Raw genomic sequence first — 27,535 nt, forward strand, 5'->3', positions numbered from 1 at the left:
ATGCTTCTGCGGTTTCCCGTGCACCCCCAGCCCCCTCCTTCCGCCGCACCCGAATTGCGCTCCCGGTTTCCGTCCTTTGCTGTTCTGCGGGGCGTGGGGTGTATCGGGTGGTCGAAGCCGCGCGCGGGGAGGTGGAAGGAAGGAAGTGCCCAACGGCCCTTTGGCAAAGTGGTGATGCACGGCTTTCGTGTCCGGGGCTCCGTGGTGGGCTTGGCCCCGGGCACTCGCGGGGCGGTGTGGGCAGTGTGCTGGGCAACGATGTCTTGTCGATGTTTCTGTGCGTCCGGCGGCTCCCTCGTGCGACTCCGCACCTCTCTGCTGCTGACGCACCTGGAGAGGACTGAGCGGTACTGACGGCGGCTGGTGCTGCGTGGCTGCTGCATCGAAAGACGGCGACACCGCTGGACGTGGAGGCTGTGCCGCTGGTGCTTGCAGCCGCCAACGGGACTCGTGGCTTCTTGTTGACGCCCCTCGTGTGTTGCGCGGTGCTACTCTTTGTGCCTGCTGCATTTGATGCCTGGTGCAAAACGTCCGGCTGACGCTGGCGGAAGTCGGTGCTACGGCAGTGAGGGAGAACGGAGGGCCACCATCGGCGTTGCTCAGCGCCCGCAGATGAGCAGACGTGACGCCACATGCCGCACTGGTGGCCGTTCAGTCCCTTTTCGCTGGCGTACCCGGACGCCCTCTCGCGCGAGGCCGCCGCAGCGCGTCGTGGCGTGGTGGCCGCGACGGAGGGGAGTGCGAATGCGTTTGGTGTCTTGGCCTGCGCCTGTAGCGCACCGAGTACGATGCGATCACCATGACCCCCTTGTGCCTTCACTGCGAGCATGGCGGTGGCGCACGTCCACGCGGTGAGCGAGAGCGCCGCCGCTGACTCTCAGCTGTGTGTGGTCCTTCGTTGGGCGGGAGGGGCGGGGCGTTTGGCGGACACGCGTGGCGGCGCGGGAGCCGAGCGAGGTCGCTGCGCTGTGCTGGGTGAATGCCGCCTGCCCGGTGTGTACCGGCGGACCGTGCAGGCTGTGACGGGCCAAGTGCTGCCGGTGCACATACCGAGCGCTTGTGAAGGAGGGGCGACTCGCACCGGTGAAGACGCGGGGGCGGGTGCCCCCGTCAGCGAAACACTTTCTCACTCGCTGACGGTAACAGTTCTAATGAATGCTGAGCGACGTACGCGAAGCGGGTTGTGCCGACCGGGCGGAGTCTGCTGCGTGCCGCCTGCTGTGCCGGCGCCGCCATGCGGTCTTTTTCTCGAGCCGCGGCGGTGAAGGGGGATCGCTTGCTGCCCTCCCGTGGTGTAGCGCGACTGGTGTGCGGGTGTGCGTGTTTGCGTGCGCACGATGGGGTGCGTGGTTGTGGTGCAGCCCTGCGGCGTTGCCTGCTGCGTGCACGCCGACGCACGCCGCCACAAATGTTCTCTCGTCCGCTGCCTTGCTCGCCGCTCCATGCGCTTCTTCTCTTTTCCCCTCCCTTTCTTCCTGCACTGCTCCACCGCGGCGCCGACCGCCGCAGCTTGAAGGCCTTCTCTTTCACTACGCCTCTCTTCATAATCTCTTTTCGCTAAACACACACTTTCTCTTTTCTGTTTAATTTTAATACATCAGCTGTTTCAGCAGCATTCGTCACTGCGGCACACTCCACAAGCGCAAGCCCCACGTGCGACGACCGACTTTCTCGTTTCTGTCAAGCTGTACGAAGCTCTTCACCGCGACCTCTTCCTTCCTCTTCCGTACCTCCTCCCTCACCTCTCTGACTGCGACCTATGGCGTGTCTCAAGTACCCGCTGCGTCGCATGATGGTGGCCGGTGCGCTGCTGGTGCTGTGCGTGAACGCCCTCTTTGTCTCCGCGGCCTCCACCACCGACTACACCGCCGATCAGCAGAAGAACACGCTGGCGTTCCTGAAGGGCTTTGCGATAGCGGGCTCAACTCTGGAGACCAGCTGGACCGGCACGGACTTCTGCTCGTGGCCGTACGTGAGATGCGGCTATTTAGCGAGCACGCTGAGTTTCAAGGCCTACAGCCGGCCGGCGTTCACGGGATCGCTGGTGTTGCCTGAGCTGGGTGCGGACGTGAATGGCTCCGCCGTGATCTTCACGGAAATCTCTGCGAGTTGGTTTGGGCAACAGGTTACAGGCACGCTGCCCACGAGCTGGGGCCGCCTGAGGAAGCTGCGGACTCTGCGGTTGAACTACAACTCACTGAATGGCCCGCTGCCTGCGGACTGGAGCGGGATGTCTGCGCTGCAGTCACTGTACCTGAACAGCAACCGCCTTGAGGGCAGCCTTCCCGGTCAGTGGAGGTTATTGTCTGAATTGAAGGACTTGCGGCTCGACAACAACTCGCTGTCCGGCGCGCTGCCTGCTGCGTGGATTCGCATGTCCTCACTGAAGGATTTGTACCTCAACAGCAATGCGCTCTCCGGCACGTTGCCTGCGGCGTGGGTGGCGTTAACGGCGCTTTGGTCTCTGGATCTGTCCAATAACCAGCTAACGGGCTCGATCCCTGAGCGGTGGGGCGAGCTGCGGGTGTATACGTTGGAGCTGAGCAGCAACAGGCTGTGCGGATGCGTTCCTACCAAACTGAAGAACGGTTCTTATCCCCCCACTGTTGATCCTGCGGTGTCCGCTGCTAACTGTACCACTGCAAACGTGTGCGAGGCGCACAGCTCCGGCTCGGCCTCCGCGGCGGACGACTCCGAGGAGATCGCGATGCTGACGGCGAACGAACAGAACACGCTGAAGTTCCTGCGGCTGGTGCGGGCTGCTGTGGGCGGGGAGCTGCGGAGCCTCTGGGGTGGCGTGTGGTACTGCGGCTGGCAGAACGTGAAGTGCGGTTCCAGCGGACTTGCATCCGTCACGCTGAACGACGTCACGCTCTCTGGCTCGGTGCAGCTGCCGGAGCTGACGTCGGACATCGATGGCAGCCTTGTGGACGTGACGAGTTTCGAGCTGCACGGCAAGGGTGCGAGCGTGACGGGCGCACTGCCCACGAGCTGGGGCCGCCTGACCCGCCTGCGGACGCTGGACTTGAGCGGCAACGCACTGAACGGGTCACTGCCTGCGAACTGGAGCGCCATGACGAAGCTTTACACTCTCAACCTGGCCGCGAATGCGCTCTCGGGCACGCTGCCCGTCGAATGGGCCGCGATGCCGACCTTGAACGAGTTGCGGCTGAACAACAACTCGCTGGCCGGTGCGATTCCTGAAGAATGGAACAACATGAAGTCACTGCAGGACATCTACCTGGCGGGCAACGACTTCTGCGGGTGCGTGCCGAGCGCCTGGAAGCCGGGATATCCTCCGTACGTCCGAGCCGATGACGCGGTGACATCGCCGAAGTGCCGCACCGCATACAGGTGTGTCGACGGCAGCGGCAGCTCTGACAGCATGGCGGGGATGACGGAGGAGGAGAAGAGCACGCTGAAGTTCCTGCGTGGCTTTGCGGCCAAAACCCCGTTTCTTGCGAGCAGGTGGACCGGCATCTACTACTGTGAATGGCCGTACGTGCGGTGCGGCACCTACTCGAATGTGCTTAACTTTGGCGCCCTCAACTCCCCGGTGTTCACCGGATCGTTGGAGCTGCCTGAGCTGGGTGCCGACGTGAACGGCTCCGCCGTCATCTTCAATGAGATCTCCGTGAATGAGTTTGGCCAGAATGTCACGGGCAAACTGCCCGCGAGCTGGGGCCGCCTGACCCGCCTGCGGATGCTGGACTTGAGCGGCAACGCACTGACAGGCTCACTGCCTGCGGACTGGAGCGGGATGGCTGCGCTGCAGTCACTGGACCTGAGCAGCAACCGCCTTGAGGGCAGCCTTCCTGGCCAGTGGGGGTTCCTGTCGAAGCTTCGCTGGTTTCGGCTTTCGAGCAATGCGTTGACCGGCACACTACCGGCAGAGTGGAAGACGATGTCCGGCTTAAGTACACTCAACCTTTCGAGCAACGCCCTCTCTGGCTCGCTGCCTGCAGACTGGGCCTCCGTGGAGTACCTGCGGTCCCTATACCTCGCAGCAAATCAATTTACAGGCTCGATCCCTGCACAATGGGCGGCCCAGTGGACGTACATCATTGCTGATCTGAGCAGGAACCATCTGTGCGGATGCCTCCCCGATGGTTGGTCGAAGAAAACTTACAACATTGACATTACCGTGGATGCCGCGGTGTCTTCGTCCAACTGCAGCGATAAGAACGCGTGCGACGTGCACAACACGACCACGACGACCACCGCTGCGCCGACGCAGGAGCAGCGAAACACCTTGAAGTTCCTGCAGGCGTTCTCGACGATGGACCCGAGTCTGGCGATGCGGTGGACCGGGAGCAGCTACTGCGACTGGGCGTACGTGAAGTGCTCTGCGGACGGTGCGGTGCAGCTGGACCTGTCACCGCTGCCGCTGGCGACAGCTGTGTCACGGACGAAGGTCGCCGCGTTGATGAAGACTGTAACGTCGACGGCGACCGTGCGACTGCCTGAGCTCGCGGCGGACGTGGACGGGCAGCAGGTTGCGGTGACGGAGTTGAGCGTGTACGGTAAGGGCTCGCGGGTCGCGGGGACGCTGCCTGCGAGCTGGGGCCGCCTGGCGCGTCTGCAGACGGTGCGCGTGCAGAGCAACGCCATCACCGGCACGCTGCCGTCTGCCTGGAGCGAGATGACGTCGCTGCGCAGCCTGAACGTGAGCGGCAACGCGCTGTCCGGTGGCGTGCCTGATAGTTGGGGCGGCATGACGAAGCTGGTGAGCGTCGACCTGAAGGGGACGGGCCTGTGCGGGTGCCTGCCCGCGGGGTGGAAGTCGAAGACGGTGGCTGCGGATGCCGCGTTGACTGCGCGGGACTGCGCGAGCGCGAATGCGTGCCCCGCGGTGTCGAGCACATCAGCCCCGCCGAAGAAGAAGTCTGGACGCAACCTGATCCCACTGTGGTGCGTGCTGGGTGCTGTGGGTGGGCTCTTGGTGGGACTTGCAGTGGGCTTTGGCGTGCGCTTCTATCGCCGGCGTCAGCGTGATAGAGAGGTGAGTGGATTCCAGACCGTGCAAGAAGCGGAGATGGAGCCTTTTGCAAAGATGCCTGACTCGCCGTATTAAAGGTCGCTGGCGAGGCGCCACCGTTGCCGCTGTCGCGTCTGCGGAACAGCGGGGGGTGCGCATGCGCGTGACCGCGTTAATTTTTTTTTTAACTTGTTCTCTCTCTCTCCCTTTTAACTTGATTTGTTTTCTCACCGTTCCTCCCGCTGAACTCGACGTGCTGCAGAGTGCGGAGACGGTGAACACACATGACAACGATTTTGATTCTCTAATGAGGCTCAGCTGAGCTGGCCCTTTTCTATTTATTCCTCTGTGAAGTGGTGTGTTTAAGTGCCTTTGCCAATTCATCGGTTTTTCTTCAGCCTCTCTTCACGCGACCGCCCGCTTTTTCTCTTTTGCTAAAAAGTAGTTTTCTTTTATCTTTCAATTGACGCCGGCATCTCTGCGTGGATATGGATGAACGGTGTGTGCCCATGGAGTGGTTGCACGAGTTAATCTGCGTTGCTGGGGCCGTGGTTGACGTGGGCACTTGTGAATATGCGTCTGTGAGATGTTTCTGCGTGTGTGCGTGTGGAGCCGCCAAGGGAAGCCGCCGTGCGGGGAGCAGAGAGCGACAGAGTTCACTCTCCTCTACTCGGTGTATTTTTCCTGGCTACTTGCTTTCCCGTCTGCGAGACAAACCCACCCACCCACACATGTGCAGACGTCCGCTGCTCGCTGCTCAGCCGTTCGGCGTTTTTTTATTTCTTTTTTTTTTCATTCCTTCTTTTTTCTTTTCCATCTGCACTGCGTGCCGCCTCTCTTGCCTTTGCGGTGTTTGTGATTGTCCTGTTTCCCGTGACTCTGCTGCCTGTGCGGCGAGGCGTTGCTGAGCGCGCCGTTGAGTACAACCGCCACATGCATAGGAGAGTGCACTCCACGCAGCTTGCATAACACCAACGCGATTACATACATGCGTCTTCCCTGTTTTATTTTCTGTTCTTTTTTTTCAACCGCGGCGTCTCGTCTTCATGCTTTGTTCAACATTAGTAATTCAAACTCCTTCTTTCCCTTTAGGCTTCTGGTCTTGTGTGTTTTCTCTCGCACTGGTACGTCCGTGCCTTCTACTTCCCGCGGCGCACCTCCCCATTGCGGAGCTGTCCGGCGCAGTGAAGTACGTTGAGGGTGAAACACGCGGAGACCTCATTCCGTGGCGGCGACCGGTTCAACCTGCACTGCACACTCACCCGTGTGCGAGAGGTGCCTGGCGTCACCTTGTGCTCCTCTTCCTTCTCCAGTGGCATCGTTAATGCTGCTGTGTTTCAACTTTATCAGTCAACGCAAGTGCTGTCGCGGCTGCTCTTCCAGTTTGAACGGCGCTATTCCCGTAACTCACATCAAAACTTTCTTTTGGCGTCCGACGCCTTTCTTTTCTGTAGGGCACCTCTTTTGCTCCCGTCTTTTTCTTTAGGGGCCCTCGCAGAATGAATGCGAAGCTGGGGAGCTGAGCGACGCTGCCCTGCGCGCAGCCGTGCACGTAGGCAAGCACGCCTCATTGCGCTTGTTCCACGTGCTGGAGCGCCGTCGATGGCTGACGACACAGAGGCGCTGCCTGCCGCACGACCTGCGCTGAATCAACAATGAAGATAGCATTTTCTCACACAACCTTTTCTTTTTCTTTAAAGCGAGCAGCCGCACTGGCTTCTGCGAGTGCGACGGTCGTTGGCCAAAGTTTTCTTTACTCCTTTGTTTCCTGATTCTGTTTCTTGTGTCTCGAACTGCGCCGCACCGTGGCACCTGTTTGCCGGAGTGGGCGACGGAGCCGTCCTTGGGCAGGGCGGTGTGTCCGCCGTGGCAGCCCGGTTATCGGTGTGGCGGAGGTGTGGGCGAGGACTTCTCATGCGCGTCGCACAGGCACGTCGGTGCACCTGTGCTTGACTTCATTTTCGCGGCTTGCGGAGCGAGCGTTGCGTCTCTCACGACCGGCTGCTCGTCTGCGCTGGGGCGCTGGCTTCCCGTGCGCGTGTGTTGGCCCTCCGCCCCCCTCTTGTTTTCGAGACTTTTTATTTCTATTTCTATTTCTATATGGTTCCACACGTAGGTTCCTTCTCCCTTCCGAATTTCTCACTGCCGACACGACGCCCGTCGGCGCACTCCGCTGCGCCTGTGCCTTGTGTCCCTCGACCGTGCTGTGCCGTCGGAGCCGCGACGGCATCACGAGCGTGTCGCGGTGCGGCGTGGTGTGGATGGAGGGTGCCGCTGGCTGCCCTCTCTGCACCATCCACGGTGCGCCGTTTGTGGCGACGAGGCTCGAAGGGATGATGGTGTGCTGGGCGGGTTTCCCTGCGCTGGATGCCGGGTGCGCTCGCGTTTTGAATGATGGCGCCGTTCACTCTCCTCTCCTCTCTTTCCTTCCTTCCTTCCTTTCTCTCTTCTCTCCGCTGTAACATGAAGCGGACCGTCCCACCTTAGGACGCGAAGGTGCGTTTGCGCGATGCTTCTGCGGTTTCCCGTGCACCCCCAGCCCCCTCCTTCCGCCGCACCCGAATTGCGCTCCCGGTTTCCGTCCTTTGCTGTTCTGCGGGGCGTGGGGTGTATCGGGTGGTCGAAGCCGCGCGCGGGGAGGTGGAAGGAAGGAAGTGCCCAACGGCCCTTTGGCAAAGTGGTGATGCACGGCTTTCGTGTCCGGGGCTCCGTGGTGGGCTTGGCCCCGGGCACTCGCGGGGCGGTGTGGGCAGTGTGCTGGGCAACGATGTCTTGTCGATGTTTCTGTGCGTCCGGCGGCTCCCTCGTGCGACTCCGCACCTCTCTGCTGCTGACGCACCTGGAGAGGACTGAGCGGTACTGACGGCGGCTGGTGCTGCGTGGCTGCTGCATCGAAAGACGGCGACACCGCTGGACGTGGAGGCTGTGCCGCTGGTGCTTGCAGCCGCCAACGGGACTCGTGGCTTCTTGTTGACGCCCCTCGTGTGTTGCGCGGTGCTACTCTTTGTGCCTGCTGCATTTGATGCCTGGTGCAAAACGTCCGGCTGACGCTGGCGGAAGTCGGTGCTACGGCAGTGAGGGAGAACGGAGGGCCACCATCGGCGTTGCTCAGCGCCCGCAGATGAGCAGACGTGACGCCACATGCCGCACTGGTGGCCGTTCAGTCCCTTTTCGCTGGCGTACCCGGACGCCCTCTCGCGCGAGGCCGCCGCAGCGCGTCGTGGCGTGGTGGCCGCGACGGAGGGGAGTGCGAATGCGTTTGGTGTCTTGGCCTGCGCCTGTAGCGCACCGAGTACGATGCGATCACCATGACCCCCTTGTGCCTTCACTGCGAGCATGGCGGTGGCGCACGTCCACGCGGTGAGCGAGAGCGCCGCCGCTGACTCTCAGCTGTGTGTGGTCCTTCGTTGGGCGGGAGGGGCGGGGCGTTTGGCGGACACGCGTGGCGGCGCGGGAGCCGAGCGAGGTCGCTGCGCTGTGCTGGGTGAATGCCGCCTGCCCGGTGTGTACCGGCGGACCGTGCAGGCTGTGACGGGCCAAGTGCTGCCGGTGCACATACCGAGCGCTTGTGAAGGAGGGGCGACTCGCACCGGTGAAGACGCGGGGGCGGGTGCCCCCGTCAGCGAAACACTTTCTCACTCGCTGACGGTAACAGTTCTAATGAATGCTGAGCGACGTACGCGAAGCGGGTTGTGCCGACCGGGCGGAGTCTGCTGCGTGCCGCCTGCTGTGCCGGCGCCGCCATGCGGTCTTTTTCTCGAGCCGCGGCGGTGAAGGGGGATCGCTTGCTGCCCTCCCGTGGTGTAGCGCGACTGGTGTGCGGGTGTGCGTGTTTGCGTGCGCACGATGGGGTGCGTGGTTGTGGTGCAGCCCTGCGGCGTTGCCTGCTGCGTGCACGCCGACGCACGCCGCCACAAATGTTCTCTCGTCCGCTGCCTTGCTCGCCGCTCCATGCGCTTCTTCTCTTTTCCCCTCCCTTTCTTCCTGCACTGCTCCACCGCGGCGCCGACCGCCGCAGCTTGAAGGCCTTCTCTTTCACTACGCCTCTCTTCATAATCTCTTTTCGCTAAACACACACTTTCTCTTTTCTGTTTAATTTTAATACATCAGCTGTTTCAGCAGCATTCGTCACTGCGGCACACTCCACAAGCGCAAGCCCCACGTGCGACGACCGACTTTCTCGTTTCTGTCAAGCTGTACGAAGCTCTTCACCGCGACCTCTTCCTTCCTCTTCCGTACCTCCTCCCTCACCTCTCTGACTGCGACCTATGGCGTGTCTCAAGTACCCGCTGCGTCGCATGATGGTGGCCGGTGCGCTGCTGGTGCTGTGCGTGAACGCCCTCTTTGTCTCCGCGGCCTCCACCACCGACTACACCGCCGATCAGCAGAAGAACACGCTGGCGTTCCTGAAGGGCTTTGCGATAGCGGGCTCAACTCTGGAGACCAGCTGGACCGGCACGGACTTCTGCTCGTGGCCGTACGTGAGATGCGGCTATTTAGCGAGCACGCTGAGTTTCAAGGCCTACAGCCGGCCGGCGTTCACGGGATCGCTGGTGTTGCCTGAGCTGGGTGCGGACGTGAATGGCTCCGCCGTGATCTTCACGGAAATCTCTGCGAGTTGGTTTGGGCAACAGGTTACAGGCACGCTGCCCACGAGCTGGGGCCGCCTGAGGAAGCTGCGGACTCTGCGGTTGAACTACAACTCACTGAATGGCCCGCTGCCTGCGGACTGGAGCGGGATGTCTGCGCTGCAGTCACTGTACCTGAACAGCAACCGCCTTGAGGGCAGCCTTCCCGGTCAGTGGAGGTTATTGTCTGAATTGAAGGACTTGCGGCTCGACAACAACTCGCTGTCCGGCGCGCTGCCTGCTGCGTGGATTCGCATGTCCTCACTGAAGGATTTGTACCTCAACAGCAATGCGCTCTCCGGCACGTTGCCTGCGGCGTGGGTGGCGTTAACGGCGCTTTGGTCTCTGGATCTGTCCAATAACCAGCTAACGGGCTCGATCCCTGAGCGGTGGGGCGAGCTGCGGGTGTATACGTTGGAGCTGAGCAGCAACAGGCTGTGCGGATGCGTTCCTACCAAACTGAAGAACGGTTCTTATCCCCCCACTGTTGATCCTGCGGTGTCCGCTGCTAACTGTACCACTGCAAACGTGTGCGAGGCGCACAGCTCCGGCTCGGCCTCCGCGGCGGACGACTCCGAGGAGATCGCGATGCTGACGGCGAACGAACAGAACACGCTGAAGTTCCTGCGGCTGGTGCGGGCTGCTGTGGGCGGGGAGCTGCGGAGCCTCTGGGGTGGCGTGTGGTACTGCGGCTGGCAGAACGTGAAGTGCGGTTCCAGCGGACTTGCATCCGTCACGCTGAACGACGTCACGCTCTCTGGCTCGGTGCAGCTGCCGGAGCTGACGTCGGACATCGATGGCAGCCTTGTGGACGTGACGAGTTTCGAGCTGCACGGCAAGGGTGCGAGCGTGACGGGCGCACTGCCCACGAGCTGGGGCCGCCTGACCCGCCTGCGGACGCTGGACTTGAGCGGCAACGCACTGAACGGGTCACTGCCTGCGAACTGGAGCGCCATGACGAAGCTTTACACTCTCAACCTGGCCGCGAATGCGCTCTCGGGCACGCTGCCCGTCGAATGGGCCGCGATGCCGACCTTGAACGAGTTGCGGCTGAACAACAACTCGCTGGCCGGTGCGATTCCTGAAGAATGGAACAACATGAAGTCACTGCAGGACATCTACCTGGCGGGCAACGACTTCTGCGGGTGCGTGCCGAGCGCCTGGAAGCCGGGATATCCTCCGTACGTCCGAGCCGATGACGCGGTGACATCGCCGAAGTGCCGCACCGCATACAGGTGTGTCGACGGCAGCGGCAGCTCTGACAGCATGGCGGGGATGACGGAGGAGGAGAAGAGCACGCTGAAGTTCCTGCGTGGCTTTGCGGCCAAAACCCCGTTTCTTGCGAGCAGGTGGACCGGCATCTACTACTGTGAATGGCCGTACGTGCGGTGCGGCACCTACTCGAATGTGCTTAACTTTGGCGCCCTCAACTCCCCGGTGTTCACCGGATCGTTGGAGCTGCCTGAGCTGGGTGCCGACGTGAACGGCTCCGCCGTCATCTTCAATGAGATCTCCGTGAATGAGTTTGGCCAGAATGTCACGGGCAAACTGCCCGCGAGCTGGGGCCGCCTGACCCGCCTGCGGATGCTGGACTTGAGCGGCAACGCACTGACAGGCTCACTGCCTGCGGACTGGAGCGGGATGGCTGCGCTGCAGTCACTGGACCTGAGCAGCAACCGCCTTGAGGGCAGCCTTCCTGGCCAGTGGGGGTTCCTGTCGAAGCTTCGCTGGTTTCGGCTTTCGAGCAATGCGTTGACCGGCACACTACCGGCAGAGTGGAAGACGATGTCCGGCTTAAGTACACTCAACCTTTCGAGCAACGCCCTCTCTGGCTCGCTGCCTGCAGACTGGGCCTCCGTGGAGTACCTGCGGTCCCTATACCTCGCAGCAAATCAATTTACAGGCTCGATCCCTGCACAATGGGCGGCCCAGTGGACGTACATCATTGCTGATCTGAGCAGGAACCATCTGTGCGGATGCCTCCCCGATGGTTGGTCGAAGAAAACTTACAACATTGACATTACCGTGGATGCCGCGGTGTCTTCGTCCAACTGCAGCGATAAGAACGCGTGCGACGTGCACAACACGACCACGACGACCACCGCTGCGCCGACGCAGGAGCAGCGAAACACCTTGAAGTTCCTGCAGGCGTTCTCGACGATGGACCCGAGTCTGGCGATGCGGTGGACCGGGAGCAGCTACTGCGACTGGGCGTACGTGAAGTGCTCTGCGGACGGTGCGGTGCAGCTGGACCTGTCACCGCTGCCGCTGGCGACAGCTGTGTCACGGACGAAGGTCGCCGCGTTGATGAAGACTGTAACGTCGACGGCGACCGTGCGACTGCCTGAGCTCGCGGCGGACGTGGACGGGCAGCAGGTTGCGGTGACGGAGTTGAGCGTGTACGGTAAGGGCTCGCGGGTCGCGGGGACGCTGCCTGCGAGCTGGGGCCGCCTGGCGCGTCTGCAGACGGTGCGCGTGCAGAGCAACGCCATCACCGGCACGCTGCCGTCTGCCTGGAGCGAGATGACGTCGCTGCGCAGCCTGAACGTGAGCGGCAACGCGCTGTCCGGTGGCGTGCCTGATAGTTGGGGCGGCATGACGAAGCTGGTGAGCGTCGACCTGAAGGGGACGGGCCTGTGCGGGTGCCTGCCCGCGGGGTGGAAGTCGAAGACGGTGGCTGCGGATGCCGCGTTGACTGCGCGGGACTGCGCGAGCGCGAATGCGTGCCCCGCGGTGTCGAGCACATCAGCCCCGCCGAAGAAGAAGTCTGGACGCAACCTGATCCCACTGTGGTGCGTGCTGGGTGCTGTGGGTGGGCTCTTGGTGGGACTTGCAGTGGGCTTTGGCGTGCGCTTCTATCGCCGGCGTCAGCGTGATAGAGAGGTGAGTGGATTCCAGACCGTGCAAGAAGCGGAGATGGAGCCTTTTGCAAAGATGCCTGACTCGCCGTATTAAAGGTCGCTGGCGAGGCGCCACCGTTGCCGCTGTCGCGTCTGCGGAACAGCGGGGGGTGCGCATGCGCGTGACCGCGTTAATTTTTTTTTTAACTTGTTCTCTCTCTCTCCCTTTTAACTTGATTTGTTTTCTCACCGTTCCTCCCGCTGAACTCGACGTGCTGCAGAGTGCGGAGACGGTGAACACACATGACAACGATTTTGATTCTCTAATGAGGCTCAGCTGAGCTGGCCCTTTTCTATTTATTCCTCTGTGAAGTGGTGTGTTTAAGTGCCTTTGCCAATTCATCGGTTTTTCTTCAGCCTCTCTTCACGCGACCGCCCGCTTTTTCTCTTTTGCTAAAAAGTAGTTTTCTTTTATCTTTCAATTGACGCCGGCATCTCTGCGTGGATATGGATGAACGGTGTGTGCCCATGGAGTGGTTGCACGAGTTAATCTGCGTTGCTGGGGCCGTGGTTGACGTGGGCACTTGTGAATATGCGTCTGTGAGATGTTTCTGCGTGTGTGCGTGTGGAGCCGCCAAGGGAAGCCGCCGTGCGGGGAGCAGAGAGCGACAGAGTTCACTCTCCTCTACTCGGTGTATTTTTCCTGGCTACTTGCTTTCCCGTCTGCGAGACAAACCCACCCACCCACACATGTGCAGACGTCCGCTGCTCGCTGCTCAGCCGTTCGGCGTTTTTTTATTTCTTTTTTTTTTCATTCCTTCTTTTTTCTTTTCCATCTGCACTGCGTGCCGCCTCTCTTGCCTTTGCGGTGTTTGTGATTGTCCTGTTTCCCGTGACTCTGCTGCCTGTGCGGCGAGGCGTTGCTGAGCGCGCCGTTGAGTACAACCGCCACATGCATAGGAGAGTGCACTCCACGCAGCTTGCATAACACCAACGCGATTACATACATGCGTCTTCCCTGTTTTATTTTCTGTTCTTTTTTTTCAACCGCGGCGTCTCGTCTTCATGCTTTGTTCAACATTAGTAATTCAAACTCCTTCTTTCCCTTTAGGCTTCTGGTCTTGTGTGTTTTCTCTCGCACTGGTACGTCCGTGCCTTCTACTTCCCGCGGCGCACCTCCCCATTGCGGAGCTGTCCGGCGCAGTGAAGTACGTTGAGGGTGAAACACGCGGAGACCTCATTCCGTGGCGGCGACCGGTTCAACCTGCACTGCACACTCACCCGTGTGCGAGAGGTGCCTGGCGTCACCTTGTGCTCCTCTTCCTTCTCCAGTGGCATCGTTAATGCTGCTGTGTTTCAACTTTATCAGTCAACGCAAGTGCTGTCGCGGCTGCTCTTCCAGTTTGAACGGCGCTATTCCCGTAACTCACATCAAAACTTTCTTTTGGCGTCCGACGCCTTTCTTTTCTGTAGGGCACCTCTTTTGCTCCCGTCTTTTTCTTTAGGGGCCCTCGCAGAATGAATGCGAAGCTGGGGAGCTGAGCGACGCTGCCCTGCGCGCAGCCGTGCACGTAGGCAAGCACGCCTCATTGCGCTTGTTCCACGTGCTGGAGCGCCGTCGATGGCTGACGACACAGAGGCGCTGCCTGCCGCACGACCTGCGCTGAATCAACAATGAAGATAGCATTTTCTCACACAACCTTTTCTTTTTCTTTAAAGCGAGCAGCCGCACTGGCTTCTGCGAGTGCGACGGTCGTTGGCCAAAGTTTTCTTTACTCCTTTGTTTCCTGATTCTGTTTCTTGTGTCTCGAACTGCGCCGCACCGTGGCACCTGTTTGCCGGAGTGGGCGACGGAGCCGTCCTTGGGCAGGGCGGTGTGTCCGCCGTGGCAGCCCGGTTATCGGTGTGGCGGAGGTGTGGGCGAGGACTTCTCATGCGCGTCGCACAGGCACGTCGGTGCACCTGTGCTTGACTTCATTTTCGCGGCTTGCGGAGCGAGCGTTGCGTCTCTCACGACCGGCTGCTCGTCTGCGCTGGGGCGCTGGCTTCCCGTGCGCGTGTGTTGGCCCTCCGCCCCCCTCTTGTTTTCGAGACTTTTTATTTCTATTTCTATTTCTATATGGTTCCACACGTAGGTTCCTTCTCCCTTCCGAATTTCTCACTGCCGACACGACGCCCGTCGGCGCACTCCGCTGCGCCTGTGCCTTGTGTCCCTCGACCGTGCTGTGCCGTCGGAGCCGCGACGGCATCACGAGCGTGTCGCGGTGCGGCGTGGTGTGGATGGAGGGTGCCGCTGGCTGCCCTCTCTGCACCATCCACGGTGCGCCGTTTGTGGCGACGAGGCTCGAAGGGATGATGGTGTGCTGGGCGGGTTTCCCTGCGCTGGATGCCGGGTGCGCTCGCGTTTTGAATGATGGCGCCGTTCACTCTCCTCTCCTCTCTTTCCTTCCTTCCTTCCTTTCTCTCTTCTCTCCGCTGTAACATGAAGCGGACCGTCCCACCTTAGGACGCGAAGGTGCGTTTGCGCGATGCTTCTGCGGTTTCCCGTGCACCCCCAGCCCCCTCCTTCCGCCGCACCCGAATTGCGCTCCCGGTTTCCGTCCTTTGCTGTTCTGCGGGGCGTGGGGTGTATCGGGTGGTCGAAGCCGCGCGCGGGGAGGTGGAAGGAAGGAAGTGCCCAACGGCCCTTTGGCAAAGTGGTGATGCACGGCTTTCGTGTCCGGGGCTCCGTGGTGGGCTTGGCCCCGGGCACTCGCGGGGCGGTGTGGGCAGTGTGCTGGGCAACGATGTCTTGTCGATGTTTCTGTGCGTCCGGCGGCTCCCTCGTGCGACTCCGCACCTCTCTGCTGCTGACGCACCTGGAGAGGACTGAGCGGTACTGACGGCGGCTGGTGCTGCGTGGCTGCTGCATCGAAAGACGGCGACACCGCTGGACGTGGAGGCTGTGCCGCTGGTGCTTGCAGCCGCCAACGGGACTCGTGGCTTCTTGTTGACGCCCCTCGTGTGTTGCGCGGTGCTACTCTTTGTGCCTGCTGCATTTGATGCCTGGTGCAAAACGTCCGGCTGACGCTGGCGGAAGTCGGTGCTACGGCAGTGAGGGAGAACGGAGGGCCACCATCGGCGTTGCTCAGCGCCCGCAGATGAGCAGACGTGACGCCACATGCCGCACTGGTGGCCGTTCAGTCCCTTTTCGCTGGCGTACCCGGACGCCCTCTCGCGCGAGGCCGCCGCAGCGCGTCGTGGCGTGGTGGCCGCGACGGAGGGGAGTGCGAATGCGTTTGGTGTCTTGGCCTGCGCCTGTAGCGCACCGAGTACGATGCGATCACCATGACCCCCTTGTGCCTTCACTGCGAGCATGGCGGTGGCGCACGTCCACGCGGTGAGCGAGAGCGCCGCCGCTGACTCTCAGCTGTGTGTGGTCCTTCGTTGGGCGGGAGGGGCGGGGCGTTTGGCGGACACGCGTGGCGGCGCGGGAGCCGAGCGAGGTCGCTGCGCTGTGCTGGGTGAATGCCGCCTGCCCGGTGTGTACCGGCGGACCGTGCAGGCTGTGACGGGCCAAGTGCTGCCGGTGCACATACCGAGCGCTTGTGAAGGAGGGGCGACTCGCACCGGTGAAGACGCGGGGGCGGGTGCCCCCGTCAGCGAAACACTTTCTCACTCGCTGACGGTAACAGTTCTAATGAATGCTGAGCGACGTACGCGAAGCGGGTTGTGCCGACCGGGCGGAGTCTGCTGCGTGCCGCCTGCTGTGCCGGCGCCGCCATGCGGTCTTTTTCTCGAGCCGCGGCGGTGAAGGGGGATCGCTTGCTGCCCTCCCGTGGTGTAGCGCGACTGGTGTGCGGGTGTGCGTGTTTGCGTGCGCACGATGGGGTGCGTGGTTGTGGTGCAGCCCTGCGGCGTTGCCTGCTGCGTGCACGCCGACGCACGCCGCCACAAATGTTCTCTCGTCCGCTGCCTTGCTCGCCGCTCCATGCGCTTCTTCTCTTTTCCCCTCCCTTTCTTCCTGCACTGCTCCACCGCGGCGCCGACCGCCGCAGCTTGAAGGCCTTCTCTTTCACTACGCCTCTCTTCATAATCTCTTTTCGCTAAACACACACTTTCTCTTTTCTGTTTAATTTTAATACATCAGCTGTTTCAGCAGCATTCGTCACTGCGGCACACTCCACAAGCGCAAGCCCCACGTGCGACGACCGACTTTCTCGTTTCTGTCAAGCTGTACGAAGCTCTTCACCGCGACCTCTTCCTTCCTCTTCCGTACCTCCTCCCTCACCTCTCTGACTGCGACCTATGGCGTGTCTCAAGTACCCGCTGCGTCGCATGATGGTGGCCGGTGCGCTGCTGGTGCTGTGCGTGAACGCCCTCTTTGTCTCCGCGGCCTCCACCACCGACTACACCGCCGATCAGCAGAAGAACACGCTGGCGTTCCTGAAGGGCTTTGCGATAGCGGGCTCAACTCTGGAGACCAGCTGGACCGGCACGGACTTCTGCTCGTGGCCGTACGTGAGATGCGGCTATTTAGCGAGCACGCTGAGTTTCAAGGCCTACAGCCGGCCGGCGTTCACGGGATCGCTGGTGTTGCCTGAGCTGGGTGCGGACGTGAATGGCTCCGCCGTGATCTTCACGGAAATCTCTGCGAGTTGGTTTGGGCAACAGGTTACAGGCACGCTGCCCACGAGCTGGGGCCGCCTGAGGAAGCTGCGGACTCTGCGGTTGAACTACAACTCACTGAATGGCCCGCTGCCTGCGGACTGGAGCGGGATGTCTGCGCTGCAGTCACTGTACCTGAACAGCAACCGCCTTGAGGGCAGCCTTCCCGGTCAGTGGAGGTTATTGTCTGAATTGAAGGACTTGCGGCTCGACAACAACTCGCTGTCCGGCGCGCTGCCTGCTGCGTGGATTCGCATGTCCTCACTGAAGGATTTGTACCTCAACAGCAATGCGCTCTCCGGCACGTTGCCTGCGGCGTGGGTGGCGTTAACGGCGCTTTGGTCTCTGGATCTGTCCAATAACCAGCTAACGGGCTCGATCCCTGAGCGGTGGGGCGAGCTGCGGGTGTATACGTTGGAGCTGAGCAGCAACAGGCTGTGCGGATGCGTTCCTACCAAACTGAAGAACGGTTCTTATCCCCCCACTGTTGATCCTGCGGTGTCCGCTGCTAACTGTACCACTGCAAACGTGTGCGAGGCGCACAGCTCCGGCTCGGCCTCCGCGGCGGACGACTCCGAGGAGATCGCGATGCTGACGGCGAACGAACAGAACACGCTGAAGTTCCTGCGGCTGGTGCGGGCTGCTGTGGGCGGGGAGCTGCGGAGCCTCTGGGGTGGCGTGTGGTACTGCGGCTGGCAGAACGTGAAGTGCGGTTCCAGCGGACTTGCATCCGTCACGCTGAACGACGTCACGCTCTCTGGCTCGGTGCAGCTGCCGGAGCTGACGTCGGACATCGATGGCAGCCTTGTGGACGTGACGAGTTTCGAGCTGCACGGCAAGGGTGCGAGCGTGACGGGCGCACTGCCCACGAGCTGGGGCCGCCTGACCCGCCTGCGGACGCTGGACTTGAGCGGCAACGCACTGAACGGGTCACTGCCTGCGAACTGGAGCGCCATGACGAAGCTTTACACTCTCAACCTGGCCGCGAATGCGCTCTCGGGCACGCTGCCCGTCGAATGGGCCGCGATGCCGACCTTGAACGAGTTGCGGCTGAACAACAACTCGCTGGCCGGTGCGATTCCTGAAGAATGGAACAACATGAAGTCACTGCAGGACATCTACCTGGCGGGCAACGACTTCTGCGGGTGCGTGCCGAGCGCCTGGAAGCCGGGATATCCTCCGTACGTCCGAGCCGATGACGCGGTGACATCGCCGAAGTGCCGCACCGCATACAGGTGTGTCGACGGCAGCGGCAGCTCTGACAGCATGGCGGGGATGACGGAGGAGGAGAAGAGCACGCTGAAGTTCCTGCGTGGCTTTGCGGCCAAAACCCCGTTTCTTGCGAGCAGGTGGACCGGCATCTACTACTGTGAATGGCCGTACGTGCGGTGCGGCACCTACTCGAATGTGCTTAACTTTGGCGCCCTCAACTCCCCGGTGTTCACCGGATCGTTGGAGCTGCCTGAGCTGGGTGCCGACGTGAACGGCTCCGCCGTCATCTTCAATGAGATCTCCGTGAATGAGTTTGGCCAGAATGTCACGGGCAAACTGCCCGCGAGCTGGGGCCGCCTGACCCGCCTGCGGATGCTGGACTTGAGCGGCAACGCACTGACAGGCTCACTGCCTGCGGACTGGAGCGGGATGGCTGCGCTGCAGTCACTGGACCTGAGCAGCAACCGCCTTGAGGGCAGCCTTCCTGGCCAGTGGGGGTTCCTGTCGAAGCTTCGCTGGTTTCGGCTTTCGAGCAATGCGTTGACCGGCACACTACCGGCAGAGTGGAAGACGATGTCCGGCTTAAGTACACTCAACCTTTCGAGCAACGCCCTCTCTGGCTCGCTGCCTGCAGACTGGGCCTCCGTGGAGTACCTGCGGTCCCTATACCTCGCAGCAAATCAATTTACAGGCTCGATCCCTGCACAATGGGCGGCCCAGTGGACGTACATCATTGCTGATCTGAGCAGGAACCATCTGTGCGGATGCCTCCCCGATGGTTGGTCGAAGAAAACTTACAACATTGACATTACCGTGGATGCCGCGGTGTCTTCGTCCAACTGCAGCGATAAGAACGCGTGCGACGTGCACAACACGACCACGACGACCACCGCTGCGCCGACGCAGGAGCAGCGAAACACCTTGAAGTTCCTGCAGGCGTTCTCGACGATGGACCCGAGTCTGGCGATGCGGTGGACCGGGAGCAGCTACTGCGACTGGGCGTACGTGAAGTGCTCTGCGGACGGTGCGGTGCAGCTGGACCTGTCACCGCTGCCGCTGGCGACAGCTGTGTCACGGACGAAGGTCGCCGCGTTGATGAAGACTGTAACGTCGACGGCGACCGTGCGACTGCCTGAGCTCGCGGCGGACGTGGACGGGCAGCAGGTTGCGGTGACGGAGTTGAGCGTGTACGGTAAGGGCTCGCGGGTCGCGGGGACGCTGCCTGCGAGCTGGGGCCGCCTGGCGCGTCTGCAGACGGTGCGCGTGCAGAGCAACGCCATCACCGGCACGCTGCCGTCTGCCTGGAGCGAGATGACGTCGCTGCGCAGCCTGAACGTGAGCGGCAACGCGCTGTCCGGTGGCGTGCCTGATAGTTGGGGCGGCATGACGAAGCTGGTGAGCGTCGACCTGAAGGGGACGGGCCTGTGCGGGTGCCTGCCCGCGGGGTGGAAGTCGAAGACGGTGGCTGCGGATGCCGCGTTGACTGCGCGGGACTGCGCGAGCGCGAATGCGTGCCCCGCGGTGTCGAGCACATCAGCCCCGCCGAAGAAGAAGTCTGGACGCAACCTGATCCCACTGTGGTGCGTGCTGGGTGCTGTGGGTGGGCTCTTGGTGGGACTTGCAGTGGGCTTTGGCGTGCGCTTCTATCGCCGGCGTCAGCGTGATAGAGAGGTGAGTGGATTCCAGACCGTGCAAGAAGCGGAGATGGAGCCTTTTGCAAAGATGCCTGACTCGCCGTATTAAAGGTCGCTGGCGAGGCGCCACCGTTGCCGCTGTCGCGTCTGCGGAACAGCGGGGGGTGCGCATGCGCGTGACCGCGTTAATTTTTTTTTTAACTTGTTCTCTCTCTCTCCCTTTTAACTTGATTTGTTTTCTCACCGTTCCTCCCGCTGAACTCGACGTGCTGCAGAGTGCGGAGACGGTGAACACACATGACAACGATTTTGATTCTCTAATGAGGCTCAGCTGAGCTGGCCCTTTTCTATTTATTCCTCTGTGAAGTGGTGTGTTTAAGTGCCTTTGCCAATTCATCGGTTTTTCTTCAGCCTCTCTTCACGCGACCGCCCGCTTTTTCTCTTTTGCTAAAAAGTAGTTTTCTTTTATCTTTCAATTGACGCCGGCATCTCTGCGTGGATATGGATGAACGGTGTGTGCCCATGGAGTGGTTGCACGAGTTAATCTGCGTTGCTGGGGCCGTGGTTGACGTGGGCACTTGTGAATATGCGTCTGTGAGATGTTTCTGCGTGTGTGCGTGTGGAGCCGCCAAGGGAAGCCGCCGTGCGGGGAGCAGAGAGCGACAGAGTTCACTCTCCTCTACTCGGTGTATTTTTCCTGGCTACTTGCTTTCCCGTCTGCGAGACAAACCCACCCACCCACACATGTGCAGACGTCCGCTGCTCGCTGCTCAGCCGTTCGGCGTTTTTTTATTTCTTTTTTTTTTCATTCCTTCTTTTTTCTTTTCCATCTGCACTGCGTGCCGCCTCTCTTGCCTTTGCGGTGTTTGTGATTGTCCTGTTTCCCGTGACTCTGCTGCCTGTGCGGCGAGGCGTTGCTGAGCGCGCCGTTGAGTACAACCGCCACATGCATAGGAGAGTGCACTCCACGCAGCTTGCATAACACCAACGCGATTACATACATGCGTCTTCCCTGTTTTATTTTCTGTTCTTTTTTTTCAACCGCGGCGTCTCGTCTTCATGCTTTGTTCAACATTAGTAATTCAAACTCCTTCTTTCCCTTTAGGCTTCTGGTCTTGTGTGTTTTCTCTCGCACTGGTACGTCCGTGCCTTCTACTTCCCGCGGCGCACCTCCCCATTGCGGAGCTGTCCGGCGCAGTGAAGTACGTTGAGGGTGAAACACGCGGAGACCTCATTCCGTGGCGGCGACCGGTTCAACCTGCACTGCACACTCACCCGTGTGCGAGAGGTGCCTGGCGTCACCTTGTGCTCCTCTTCCTTCTCCAGTGGCATCGTTAATGCTGCTGTGTTTCAACTTTATCAGTCAACGCAAGTGCTGTCGCGGCTGCTCTTCCAGTTTGAACGGCGCTATTCCCGTAACTCACATCAAAACTTTCTTTTGGCGTCCGACGCCTTTCTTTTCTGTAGGGCACCTCTTTTGCTCCCGTCTTTTTCTTTAGGGGCCCTCGCAGAATGAATGCGAAGCTGGGGAGCTGAGCGACGCTGCCCTGCGCGCAGCCGTGCACGTAGGCAAGCACGCCTCATTGCGCTTGTTCCACGTGCTGGAGCGCCGTCGATGGCTGACGACACAGAGGCGCTGCCTGCCGCACGACCTGCGCTGAATCAACAATGAAGATAGCATTTTCTCACACAACCTTTTCTTTTTCTTTAAAGCGAGCAGCCGCACTGGCTTCTGCGAGTGCGACGGTCGTTGGCCAAAGTTTTCTTTACTCCTTTGTTTCCTGATTCTGTTTCTTGTGTCTCGAACTGCGCCGCACCGTGGCACCTGTTTGCCGGAGTGGGCGACGGAGCCGTCCTTGGGCAGGGCGGTGTGTCCGCCGTGGCAGCCCGGTTATCGGTGTGGCGGAGGTGTGGGCGAGGACTTCTCATGCGCGTCGCACAGGCACGTCGGTGCACCTGTGCTTGACTTCATTTTCGCGGCTTGCGGAGCGAGCGTTGCGTCTCTCACGACCGGCTGCTCGTCTGCGCTGGGGCGCTGGCTTCCCGTGCGCGTGTGTTGGCCCTCCGCCCCCCTCTTGTTTTCGAGACTTTTTATTTCTATTTCTATTTCTATATGGTTCCACACGTAGGTTCCTTCTCCCTTCCGAATTTCTCACTGCCGACACGACGCCCGTCGGCGCACTCCGCTGCGCCTGTGCCTTGTGTCCCTCGACCGTGCTGTGCCGTCGGAGCCGCGACGGCATCACGAGCGTGTCGCGGTGCGGCGTGGTGTGGATGGAGGGTGCCGCTGGCTGCCCTCTCTGCACCATCCACGGTGCGCCGTTTGTGGCGACGAGGCTCGAAGGGATGATGGTGTGCTGGGCGGGTTTCCCTGCGCTGGATGCCGGGTGCGCTCGCGTTTTGAATGATGGCGCCGTTCACTCTCCTCTCCTCTCTTTCCTTCCTTCCTTCCTTTCTCTCTTCTCTCCGCTGTAACATGAAGCGGACCGTCCCACCTTAGGACGCGAAGGTGCGTTTGCGCGATGCTTCTGCGGTTTCCCGTGCACCCCCAGCCCCCTCCTTCCGCCGCACCCGAATTGCGCTCCCGGTTTCCGTCCTTTGCTGTTCTGCGGGGCGTGGGGTGTATCGGGTGGTCGAAGCCGCGCGCGGGGAGGTGGAAGGAAGGAAGTGCCCAACGGCCCTTTGGCAAAGTGGTGATGCACGGCTTTCGTGTCCGGGGCTCCGTGGTGGGCTTGGCCCCGGGCACTCGCGGGGCGGTGTGGGCAGTGTGCTGGGCAACGATGTCTTGTCGATGTTTCTGTGCGTCCGGCGGCTCCCTCGTGCGACTCCGCACCTCTCTGCTGCTGACGCACCTGGAGAGGACTGAGCGGTACTGACGGCGGCTGGTGCTGCGTGGCTGCTGCATCGAAAGACGGCGACACCGCTGGACGTGGAGGCTGTGCCGCTGGTGCTTGCAGCCGCCAACGGGACTCGTGGCTTCTTGTTGACGCCCCTCGTGTGTTGCGCGGTGCTACTCTTTGTGCCTGCTGCATTTGATGCCTGGTGCAAAACGTCCGGCTGACGCTGGCGGAAGTCGGTGCTACGGCAGTGAGGGAGAACGGAGGGCCACCATCGGCGTTGCTCAGCGCCCGCAGATGAGCAGACGTGACGCCACATGCCGCACTGGTGGCCGTTCAGTCCCTTTTCGCTGGCGTACCCGGACGCCCTCTCGCGCGAGGCCGCCGCAGCGCGTCGTGGCGTGGTGGCCGCGACGGAGGGGAGTGCGAATGCGTTTGGTGTCTTGGCCTGCGCCTGTAGCGCACCGAGTACGATGCGATCACCATGACCCCCTTGTGCCTTCACTGCGAGCATGGCGGTGGCGCACGTCCACGCGGTGAGCGAGAGCGCCGCCGCTGACTCTCAGCTGTGTGTGGTCCTTCGTTGGGCGGGAGGGGCGGGGCGTTTGGCGGACACGCGTGGCGGCGCGGGAGCCGAGCGAGGTCGCTGCGCTGTGCTGGGTGAATGCCGCCTGCCCGGTGTGTACCGGCGGACCGTGCAGGCTGTGACGGGCCAAGTGCTGCCGGTGCACATACCGAGCGCTTGTGAAGGAGGGGCGACTCGCACCGGTGAAGACGCGGGGGCGGGTGCCCCCGTCAGCGAAACACTTTCTCACTCGCTGACGGTAACAGTTCTAATGAATGCTGAGCGACGTACGCGAAGCGGGTTGTGCCGACCGGGCGGAGTCTGCTGCGTGCCGCCTGCTGTGCCGGCGCCGCCATGCGGTCTTTTTCTCGAGCCGCGGCGGTGAAGGGGGATCGCTTGCTGCCCTCCCGTGGTGTAGCGCGACTGGTGTGCGGGTGTGCGTGTTTGCGTGCGCACGATGGGGTGCGTGGTTGTGGTGCAGCCCTGCGGCGTTGCCTGCTGCGTGCACGCCGACGCACGCCGCCACAAATGTTCTCTCGTCCGCTGCCTTGCTCGCCGCTCCATGCGCTTCTTCTCTTTTCCCCTCCCTTTCTTCCTGCACTGCTCCACCGCGGCGCCGACCGCCGCAGCTTGAAGGCCTTCTCTTTCACTACGCCTCTCTTCATAATCTCTTTTCGCTAAACACACACTTTCTCTTTTCTGTTTAATTTTAATACATCAGCTGTTTCAGCAGCATTCGTCACTGCGGCACACTCCACAAGCGCAAGCCCCACGTGCGACGACCGACTTTCTCGTTTCTGTCAAGCTGTACGAAGCTCTTCACCGCGACCTCTTCCTTCCTCTTCCGTACCTCCTCCCTCACCTCTCTGACTGCGACCTATGGCGTGTCTCAAGTACCCGCTGCGTCGCATGATGGTGGCCGGTGCGCTGCTGGTGCTGTGCGTGAACGCCCTCTTTGTCTCCGCGGCCTCCACCACCGACTACACCGCCGATCAGCAGAAGAACACGCTGGCGTTCCTGAAGGGCTTTGCGATAGCGGGCTCAACTCTGGAGACCAGCTGGACCGGCACGGACTTCTGCTCGTGGCCGTACGTGAGATGCGGCTATTTAGCGAGCACGCTGAGTTTCAAGGCCTACAGCCGGCCGGCGTTCACGGGATCGCTGGTGTTGCCTGAGCTGGGTGCGGACGTGAATGGCTCCGCCGTGATCTTCACGGAAATCTCTGCGAGTTGGTTTGGGCAACAGGTTACAGGCACGCTGCCCACGAGCTGGGGCCGCCTGAGGAAGCTGCGGACTCTGCGGTTGAACTACAACTCACTGAATGGCCCGCTGCCTGCGGACTGGAGCGGGATGTCTGCGCTGCAGTCACTGTACCTGAACAGCAACCGCCTTGAGGGCAGCCTTCCCGGTCAGTGGAGGTTATTGTCTGAATTGAAGGACTTGCGGCTCGACAACAACTCGCTGTCCGGCGCGCTGCCTGCTGCGTGGATTCGCATGTCCTCACTGAAGGATTTGTACCTCAACAGCAATGCGCTCTCCGGCACGTTGCCTGCGGCGTGGGTGGCGTTAACGGCGCTTTGGTCTCTGGATCTGTCCAATAACCAGCTAACGGGCTCGATCCCTGAGCGGTGGGGCGAGCTGCGGGTGTATACGTTGGAGCTGAGCAGCAACAGGCTGTGCGGATGCGTTCCTACCAAACTGAAGAACGGTTCTTATCCCCCCACTGTTGATCCTGCGGTGTCCGCTGCTAACTGTACCACTGCAAACGTGTGCGAGGCGCACAGCTCCGGCTCGGCCTCCGCGGCGGACGACTCCGAGGAGATCGCGATGCTGACGGCGAACGAACAGAACACGCTGAAGTTCCTGCGGCTGGTGCGGGCTGCTGTGGGCGGGGAGCTGCGGAGCCTCTGGGGTGGCGTGTGGTACTGCGGCTGGCAGAACGTGAAGTGCGGTTCCAGCGGACTTGCATCCGTCACGCTGAACGACGTCACGCTCTCTGGCTCGGTGCAGCTGCCGGAGCTGACGTCGGACATCGATGGCAGCCTTGTGGACGTGACGAGTTTCGAGCTGCACGGCAAGGGTGCGAGCGTGACGGGCGCACTGCCCACGAGCTGGGGCCGCCTGACCCGCCTGCGGACGCTGGACTTGAGCGGCAACGCACTGAACGGGTCACTGCCTGCGAACTGGAGCGCCATGACGAAGCTTTACACTCTCAACCTGGCCGCGAATGCGCTCTCGGGCACGCTGCCCGTCGAATGGGCCGCGATGCCGACCTTGAACGAGTTGCGGCTGAACAACAACTCGCTGGCCGGTGCGATTCCTGAAGAATGGAACAACATGAAGTCACTGCAGGACATCTACCTGGCGGGCAACGACTTCTGCGGGTGCGTGCCGAGCGCCTGGAAGCCGGGATATCCTCCGTACGTCCGAGCCGATGACGCGGTGACATCGCCGAAGTGCCGCACCGCATACAGGTGTGTCGACGGCAGCGGCAGCTCTGACAGCATGGCGGGGATGACGGAGGAGGAGAAGAGCACGCTGAAGTTCCTGCGTGGCTTTGCGGCCAAAACCCCGTTTCTTGCGAGCAGGTGGACCGGCATCTACTACTGTGAATGGCCGTACGTGCGGTGCGGCACCTACTCGAATGTGCTTAACTTTGGCGCCCTCAACTCCCCGGTGTTCACCGGATCGTTGGAGCTGCCTGAGCTGGGTGCCGACGTGAACGGCTCCGCCGTCATCTTCAATGAGATCTCCGTGAATGAGTTTGGCCAGAATGTCACGGGCAAACTGCCCGCGAGCTGGGGCCGCCTGACCCGCCTGCGGATGCTGGACTTGAGCGGCAACGCACTGACAGGCTCACTGCCTGCGGACTGGAGCGGGATGGCTGCGCTGCAGTCACTGGACCTGAGCAGCAACCGCCTTGAGGGCAGCCTTCCTGGCCAGTGGGGGTTCCTGTCGAAGCTTCGCTGGTTTCGGCTTTCGAGCAATGCGTTGACCGGCACACTACCGGCAGAGTGGAAGACGATGTCCGGCTTAAGTACACTCAACCTTTCGAGCAACGCCCTCTCTGGCTCGCTGCCTGCAGACTGGGCCTCCGTGGAGTACCTGCGGTCCCTATACCTCGCAGCAAATCAATTTACAGGCTCGATCCCTGCACAATGGGCGGCCCAGTGGACGTACATCATTGCTGATCTGAGCAGGAACCATCTGTGCGGATGCCTCCCCGATGGTTGGTCGAAGAAAACTTACAACATTGACATTACCGTGGATGCCGCGGTGTCTTCGTCCAACTGCAGCGATAAGAACGCGTGCGACGTGCACAACACGACCACGACGACCACCGCTGCGCCGACGCAGGAGCAGCGAAACACCTTGAAGTTCCTGCAGGCGTTCTCGACGATGGACCCGAGTCTGGCGATGCGGTGGACCGGGAGCAGCTACTGCGACTGGGCGTACGTGAAGTGCTCTGCGGACGGTGCGGTGCAGCTGGACCTGTCACCGCTGCCGCTGGCGACAGCTGTGTCACGGACGAAGGTCGCCGCGTTGATGAAGACTGTAACGTCGACGGCGACCGTGCGACTGCCTGAGCTCGCGGCGGACGTGGACGGGCAGCAGGTTGCGGTGACGGAGTTGAGCGTGTACGGTAAGGGCTCGCGGGTCGCGGGGACGCTGCCTGCGAGCTGGGGCCGCCTGGCGCGTCTGCAGACGGTGCGCGTGCAGAGCAACGCCATCACCGGCACGCTGCCGTCTGCCTGGAGCGAGATGACGTCGCTGCGCAGCCTGAACGTGAGCGGCAACGCGCTGTCCGGTGGCGTGCCTGATAGTTGGGGCGGCATGACGAAGCTGGTGAGCGTCGACCTGAAGGGGACGGGCCTGTGCGGGTGCCTGCCCGCGGGGTGGAAGTCGAAGACGGTGGCTGCGGATGCCGCGTTGACTGCGCGGGACTGCGCGAGCGCGAATGCGTGCCCCGCGGTGTCGAGCACATCAGCCCCGCCGAAGAAGAAGTCTGGACGCAACCTGATCCCACTGTGGTGCGTGCTGGGTGCTGTGGGTGGGCTCTTGGTGGGACTTGCAGTGGGCTTTGGCGTGCGCTTCTATCGCCGGCGTCAGCGTGATAGAGAGGTGAGTGGATTCCAGACCGTGCAAGAAGCGGAGATGGAGCCTTTTGCAAAGATGCCTGACTCGCCGTATTAA

At 61.5% G+C, this 27,535-nt stretch overlaps 8 protein-coding genes across 8 annotated transcripts; all 8 read left to right on the forward strand.

Moving 5' to 3' along the window:
• Positions 1-354, forward strand: ABB37_07254 (hypothetical protein; the record flags this gene model as incomplete). Its single annotated transcript, XM_015805824.1, has 1 exon — positions 1-354. One exon carries the CDS (start codon positions 1-3, stop codon positions 352-354), a length of 354 nt encoding a protein of 117 aa, XP_015655830.1.
• Positions 355-1,507: 1,153 nt separating this feature from the next.
• Positions 1,508-5,074, forward strand: ABB37_07255 (putative GP46-like surface antigen; the record flags this gene model as incomplete). Its single annotated transcript, XM_015805825.1, has 1 exon — positions 1,508-5,074. The coding sequence occupies exon 1, from the start codon at positions 1,760-1,762 to the stop codon at positions 5,072-5,074; it is 3,315 nt and encodes a 1,104-aa protein (XP_015655831.1). The 5' UTR covers positions 1,508-1,759.
• Positions 5,075-6,015: 941 nt separating this feature from the next.
• ABB37_07256 (hypothetical protein) lies at positions 6,016-7,841 on the forward strand (the record flags this gene model as incomplete). The annotated part of the gene is made up of 1 exon (XM_015805826.1): positions 6,016-7,841. The coding sequence occupies exon 1, from the start codon at positions 7,488-7,490 to the stop codon at positions 7,839-7,841; it is 354 nt and encodes a 117-aa protein (XP_015655832.1). The 5' UTR covers positions 6,016-7,487.
• A 1,153-nt stretch (positions 7,842-8,994) lies between these two features.
• Positions 8,995-12,561, forward strand: ABB37_07257 (putative GP46-like surface antigen; the record flags this gene model as incomplete). Its single annotated transcript, XM_015805827.1, has 1 exon — positions 8,995-12,561. The coding sequence occupies exon 1, from the start codon at positions 9,247-9,249 to the stop codon at positions 12,559-12,561; it is 3,315 nt and encodes a 1,104-aa protein (XP_015655833.1). The 5' UTR covers positions 8,995-9,246.
• Positions 12,562-14,974: 2,413 nt separating this feature from the next.
• Positions 14,975-15,328, forward strand: ABB37_07258 (hypothetical protein; the record flags this gene model as incomplete). Its single annotated transcript, XM_015805828.1, has 1 exon — positions 14,975-15,328. One exon carries the CDS (start codon positions 14,975-14,977, stop codon positions 15,326-15,328), a length of 354 nt encoding a protein of 117 aa, XP_015655834.1.
• A 1,153-nt stretch (positions 15,329-16,481) lies between these two features.
• On the forward strand, positions 16,482-20,048 carry ABB37_07259 (putative GP46-like surface antigen; the record flags this gene model as incomplete). The annotated part of the gene is made up of 1 exon (XM_015805829.1): positions 16,482-20,048. Exon 1 carries the CDS (start codon positions 16,734-16,736, stop codon positions 20,046-20,048), a length of 3,315 nt encoding a protein of 1,104 aa, XP_015655835.1. The 5' UTR covers positions 16,482-16,733.
• A 2,413-nt stretch (positions 20,049-22,461) lies between these two features.
• On the forward strand, positions 22,462-22,815 carry ABB37_07260 (hypothetical protein; the record flags this gene model as incomplete). The annotated part of the gene is made up of 1 exon (XM_015805830.1): positions 22,462-22,815. One exon carries the CDS (start codon positions 22,462-22,464, stop codon positions 22,813-22,815), a length of 354 nt encoding a protein of 117 aa, XP_015655836.1.
• Positions 22,816-23,968: 1,153 nt separating this feature from the next.
• Positions 23,969-27,535, forward strand: ABB37_07261 (putative GP46-like surface antigen; the record flags this gene model as incomplete). Its single annotated transcript, XM_015805831.1, has 1 exon — positions 23,969-27,535. The coding sequence occupies exon 1, from the start codon at positions 24,221-24,223 to the stop codon at positions 27,533-27,535; it is 3,315 nt and encodes a 1,104-aa protein (XP_015655837.1). The 5' UTR covers positions 23,969-24,220.

The sequence above is a fragment of the Leptomonas pyrrhocoris genome (genome assembly GCF_001293395.1).
Source record: "Leptomonas pyrrhocoris isolate H10 chromosome Unknown, whole genome shotgun sequence".
Lineage (NCBI taxonomy): Eukaryota > Euglenozoa > Kinetoplastea > Trypanosomatida > Trypanosomatidae > Leptomonas > Leptomonas pyrrhocoris.